At 44.9% G+C, this 6,410-nt stretch overlaps 1 protein-coding gene across 1 annotated transcript in view; it reads left to right on the forward strand.

The window, feature by feature from the left end:
• Nucleotides 1-6,410, forward strand: part of ehd4 (EH-domain containing 4) — a 22,293-nt gene that overhangs the window by 11,984 nt on the left and 3,899 nt on the right. The window contains exons 4-6 of the mRNA XM_020611526.1: nucleotides 3,506-3,672; nucleotides 3,758-3,891; nucleotides 4,004-4,115. Of these exons, the coding sequence (XP_020467182.1) occupies nucleotides 3,506-3,672; nucleotides 3,758-3,891; nucleotides 4,004-4,115 (413 nt within the window). The remainder of the gene's footprint in view (nucleotides 1-3,505; nucleotides 3,673-3,757; nucleotides 3,892-4,003; nucleotides 4,116-6,410) is intronic.

Consider the following 6,410-nt stretch of genomic DNA (forward strand, 5'->3'; position numbering starts at 1 on the left):
GCATTTTGGCTCTTTGTAATTCTGCTCATCAGACACCGTTTTCTGTTTTACTCGGTTTATTGTTCTGTTTTTCTTTCTCCTCTTCCTCATCCTTCAGTCCTTACTGTTCTGTTTATTTTGTTTTTTGTTGCTTCTCTTCATGCCACTGTAGTTTGTCCTCAGTTCATCTTTGTCTCTTTCCTCATCCTCACTTCTTTTCATTCCTCAGCTTCAGTTCTTTTCACTTCATCTCCTTGTTTCACTTCATTTATCTCTCTTCACTTATCTTCATTTGTCTTTTGTCTTCCTCACTTCTCTCTCTACTTGACCTCCCTCTTTTTCCTTTATTTCTCTTCACCTCATCAATTCTGTCCTTCCCTTCAGTTTTTATTACTTCGTTTTGCTTCCTTTAGCTTCACTTCTCTCTACATTTATTTTGGATTTGAGCCCTCCTTAAATTCTTCAAACTAACTGTCACGTCGTCCTGCTGGGCTTTCAGCCAGTGATTCCTCGTCTACAGTGTCCCACCCCCTCCACTTCAGTCCTGCTCTGGGTTCTGGTTTCACTGGTCTAATTGATCTCCATCAGGCCTGATCCAGTAAATGAACCCAGTGACCCTGTGATCAGCATTACACACCATGGTGTGGAACGGCCCATTCTCAGGAACGCCTTGAGGGAAGTTCTTCAAGTTTGGCACAAGCGTCCACTTGGATTCAACGATGAACCGATTAGATTAAGGTGGTCAAAGGTCAAGGTCACTGTGACCTCACTTCTGTCCCATACCCATGAATCTGACCGGTTGGTGGAGGTGCACAGCCATGAAGCAGTAATTCTAGTTCTTAGAGGAATAGTTTCAGTTTCAATAAGGAAATGCACTGTGTTAATCAGTGAGCTGGTTCCCCTGCTTCCACTCTTTATACTAAGCTAAGCTAAGTATCCTGATTTGAAAACCCAAAACACACAACATTGTGTTGTACCCCCCCCCCCCCGAATACCTCACTGTTCTCATGCAGAGGCGCTGCACTTCCTCATTGTGGACAAGCTGGGAGACAAAGATGTGATAATCATCCAGGTCTGGATTGGAAACTAGTTCCATGACCCTTTCAGGGAAATGTGTTCCTCTGATTAGTGCCCATCCATCTGCTGTCAGGTTTCCTTTGCTGACCTCTGCACACATTCTTTCCAAGACTTAAGTACAGTCGGTCAGTCGCTGAAGAGGAAGTAGTATTGTTAGACTGAAGGCATTTCCTTTCAGACCAGTTCACTCCAGTTCCCAGCAGGATCTGGAACAAGTGAAGTAATCAGTTGTCCTGTAATAAAGCTGCAGTTACTTCTCACATCAGGGGATTTAGTCTGATTAAACCCTGAAGGAGTGTGTTTTCTCTCCGTCTCTCTGGGCGGAGTTCAGCTCTAATGAGTCTCATAGGTGAAGGAAATGACGAGTGTATTTACTGCTCATACACACACACACATGCAACGTCACATCTCCAGGGACAAACCTGAGCCAAACACCTGAATCTGTAGGTGTAACCTGAAGCTGGGTGGACTCTTCCTCTGAGTAAACAGTGTCTGCGGTCACCGCCTGCTAACACAGAGCTCACAGGTAGCATTAGTTCAGAGCCCAGCAGCCGTCGTCCTGTCATGGCCCTATATGATGAGAAGCATGGCAGGTGAGGGCAGGCCTGTATTTCATAGCCAAAGATACCCTGCCAGTAAAAAGTCTGGACCCCCCCCCATTGAATTCGATAATGTATGTCACTAGTTAAACAACCGGGTTTCCGAAGGTAAGGAGAGTGTATAAATTCCCAGGACAGAACCACTTTTCAGTTAATGCAGGGCGACAGCCAAAGGGCAGCTAGACACGCCTCCCCAGCATCACTGCTGTGTGGGGTGGCTGTTGGCAGAGCCTTACAGGAGCCTGTTGATGTTACACCATGTCGGCTGCAGAGAGCATTGAGCTGTTGATTCCAAAAGGAGTCAGAACAAAGATCATTCCTCCCTGGTTACTTCTATGTGAAACTGAGTCAGGAAGTAGTGTTTGTTTCTATGAGCTGCAGGGGGAATATAATCGGCAGCAGATAAGGAATGATGTCTGGCTGCCCTGAGGAAAAGGCCTGATCACTTGCTGCTGTGAGCCTGTTAGCTCCTACAGTTAATGTTTACAAGCCGTCCTATGTCCTGTCCCCTCCTATGTTTGACCACGCCACCTGAGTAAATGTCACTGCCTGCACCACAACACCGCTGGTCTTTACAGGGACTGTTGTCATGATGCCCTCAGCAGAGGCTCAGTGTGCCAACGCCTCCACATTACACACACACACACACACACACACACACACACACACATATATATAATGCCATAGAGAGCAGTCTGAAGTCTAATGCAGTCGCACACACTGTGGCTGAAATAAACCCTGCAGCCTCTAGGGGGCACCAGCAGCACTTTCTGGGGCCTGTAATTAAAGGACTATAGCATCAGCCGCTGGTTAAAATCAGGCCTGGTGCAGACGTTAACAGTAGGTGGACTGGACCGGAGGCCTGGATGTTGAGGTGTTTACTGAAGGTGTGTGTGTTCAGGTAGACTGCAGTCATGTAGCTCTTGCAGGTGTGTTGGGTGTAAGTAAACTAAATTTTAAAGGGTCACCTTAAACATAAAGACAGCATCGAGGGAAAGCACAGCTGAGGCTGATGGGAATTTATTTTTAGAGCCTTCCTTCCAGGAACCGAAGTGAAGTGTTCCCCTGCCGGCGATGTAGATGAAACATCAGTCTTTCTGGAAAAAACAAACTGATATTAGCTTCCCTGAAATAGAAACATGCTGTTAGTGTGACCAACAGCGGTGCAGCCTTTAATAGACGCAGCACACAGTTTTCACTTGCCCCCTCCACTGGGCTTTGTCCAGCAGATAGTTTTGGTTCTGTGTCAACGTTCTGAGATCTCAGTCTCTGAGGTTTTGGCCTTCAGCCCAGTCCAGTGGAGCTGGCGGAGATTTAAGGAGAATTATGGTGTAGGTATAAATGATACAAATGGGTGAGAGCCTCTTTTAAATGTTGCCCCAGTGTAGATGGAGACAGACTTCTCAGATTTAAAACAGATCAAATTAACAATTCATTAATTGCAACACCTCTCGTTCCTGTAAACATTTCTACACTGGACGCACCAAGAGCCGCCTGAAGGACAGACTGAGTGAACGTAGGCTCAGTGGTCAGTTTATTAGGCAGATCTAGTCCAAACTGAGTCAGTCTAATAATGTGTATAATGTGTAAGAAAAGAAGCTAAGATGACAAAATACACGGATATTCTCACCCCGCCATGGTCAGACCAGCAGCACAGAATCTGTTCTCCTGCTGGATGGATTTCCCTCTTTGAGATTAAACCCCTTTGTCCTCATTTAGCTTTGACTTCACAGTTAAACATTAGGCCTGGACAGTGGGCCTGTGATATGGAACAGCCTTTAGCACATCGAACTGCATGAACCAGAAACACAGAGTAATAATGACGTCCTCCTGTCTGTCTCTGTCTTCAGGTTACGACTTTGCCGAGGTCCTGCGTTGGTTCGGCGAGCGGGTGGACCGGATCGTCCTGCTGTTTGACGCTCATAAACTGGACATTTCCGATGAGTTCTCCGAGGCAATCAAAGCTTTGAAAGGACAAGATGACAAGATCCGAGTCGTCCTCAACAAGGCCGACCAGGTAGGAGGATGATGACGAAGACTTGGTAGGTAGAGCATCATCATTGCTGCTCACCTGTGATGATGTTTATCACCTGTGCTCTCAGGTGGACACACAGCAGCTCATGAGGGTGTACGGTGCCCTCATGTGGTCGCTGGGGAAGGTGATCAATACTCCAGAGGTGGTGAGAGTTTATCTGGGCTCCTTCTGGGCCAAGCCCCTGCAGAACACCGAGAACAGGTCAGAGAGCGTTCAGCCATTCCTTTGGTCGTTCAGTCAGTCAGTTCAAACCCCTGCCAAATATGTCAGAGGGCATCCAGTCACCCATCCATTCCTGTCCCTCCGCCCTCAGGCGTCTGTTTGAGGCAGAGTCCCAGGACCTCTTCAAGGACATCCAGAGTCTTCCGAGGAACGCCGCTCTCCGTAAGCTCAATGACCTCATCAAGAGAGCTCGCCTGGCCAAGGTGAGACAGGAAATGTGTTTGGAGTGAACTTCTCTGCAGTCCTTTAGTTTTGGGGACATTGTGGAATATTTGGTTGTGTGTCCCAGACAGAAAAAATCAGATGTGTGGATGAGTTTGTTGACTAGTGTCATGCCGGCTTTCTTCAGCAAAACATCAAGAAAAGTGAGGAAATGATTTTTAACTTTAGAACAGGAAGAGAAATGCACCAACAACTATCAGAGGTGACTGTAGGGTCTAGACCTTACTCTGTAAAGTGTCCCGAGATGACCTTTGTTGTGATTTGGTGCTATACAAATAAAATTGAATTGAATTGAATTTCACTTATGAAGTGAAGATCAGATTTGGCTGCAGTCCATGAACAGATGATGCTGTGTTCAAGTGCTGAAAAGGAAGTCTGACATCCAGGTCTTTCAACTCAGCTGCTAAACATTGATGCATTCGGGGTAGTGGAAAATCAGTAGATGTTTTCTTGATGCAATCCTAAATCCTGCCTACTGTCTCAGCTGTTTTGGTAGCTTCTCAACAGAAAGAACAGGCTGTATGTGTGGAGCACCACAAGATTCATGGCCTGGCCATTTCTGTTGGTCTTCCACTTTAGTCCAGAATGAAACATGTCAGAGTTTGTATTCATATTCAGACCTCTCCAGTTTGTGCACTTTATTGTGTTGTACATTTAATTTGAGATGGATAAAAATGCTGGTTTGCCCATAGATCTACATTCAGTAACTACAGATGGGCGGATGATGCTGAAACTTGTAGTAAAATGCAATGTTTCAACTGTACTGGTGCTTGTATCCAAAAGAAAAAAACAGAAACATGGCTGATGACACCTGAAGCTTCAAGCATCACTGGTGCTTCAGAGAACATGTCATTAAGTAGAGAGCTGTCAAGGTTTTGCAGCTAAACTACGTGACAGACACATTAGCAAAATAAGAGAACCCTTGAGGAATGTGGCGATGTACTAGAAAGGCATAATCATGAGAGCATTTGCACCTGATACCAAGTAATATCAGTCACATCATGGCTCATATCAACAGTGACGGTGTAGGTCTCATGCTGCACAGTGACACCCTCGTTTGAGGAAGCCCAGCTGAACAATAGTGCAGAGGCTTAATAACGACATGCAGCTTCTTGCACTTCAGTTACACACATATGAGACTCAGACTGTTCAAGTCAGCGAGGGATTATGGAGCTTTGGTCCAAGGCTTTAGTGGCTGCTCAAAGTTTCATAACCCACCAGATGTTGCTGTTCATTGAAGCCCTGAAGCATTGAATCTGTTTTTGGCACAAATGGAAAGAAAGCGCCAAAGCTTGAGGCTTCATTGGCCTGTCACTCATAATAACCCAGGTTGAGTAAGTGAAAACGTTTTTAGACAGTTCTGCAAATGTATACAAACACAAACTGACATCTCTCCTTTATAAAACCATTTGTAGAAGCAGCTGGAGCTTTACTTTTTCAGTTAAGTCTCTACAAGCGCTGCACATCTGGGTTTGGGCAGTTTGTTTTTCCTGCAGATCCTCTCTGGCTCCGCCTGATTGGATGGGAATCACAGTAGAGTGCACATAAAGTAAACATGTCTGAATACTCTCTTCAGCAACTGTATTAGATGGACTGTGGTTCATTCATGTTCCCCTGATGATCAGTAGGTTGACATTTGTGCTTTACTGTGATTTGTTAAATGTGGTTCAGACATTCATGTTCCTCTCAGGACGAGTAACTGATCCTGACTTTTCATCTGGCCCATCATCAGGTCAACATTTCAGTGTGTCCAGTACATAGGTTTGTGACCAACGATCTATAAAACTAATGACATTGCCATCAGCCTCGGCGGGACTGTGTGACTAATGCTAATTAGCCAAATGCTAATGTGCTAGATGACAGAAGTGTAAAATGTAATTATAAATTTCACCTAGTTCTCAAACATAAATAATTCAGCAGCTGCTTCAGGCAACCAAACTGCCCTAAAATACAACAAAACAGAGTAAATTATTTCAAAATCAAAAGATGAAGAGATTCAGTAAAAAGCTGATGCTAACATTAGCTGATGTTTACTCTGACCTTTGGTAAACAAATGTCTCTAAAATGACATAACATCTTTTTGAGAGTATATGTTATCAAAGAGGAACCTGGCTCACTCCAGCCTTTACAATACACTCATTTGGTATCATTTATTTTGGTTCTTCCTTCCTCTATTAATTATTGATAAAAGGCAATTCGGGGCCTTCACTCCCTCTTTTCCTTCCTTCCTTTCACCTCCCATACTGGGTCAGTATGAAGCATGTAAAGGTCTCCAC

Source organism: Monopterus albus, unplaced genomic scaffold (assembly GCF_001952655.1).
Source record: "Monopterus albus unplaced genomic scaffold, M_albus_1.0 scaffold115.1, whole genome shotgun sequence".
Classification (NCBI taxonomy): Eukaryota; Metazoa; Chordata; class Actinopteri; order Synbranchiformes; family Synbranchidae; genus Monopterus; species Monopterus albus.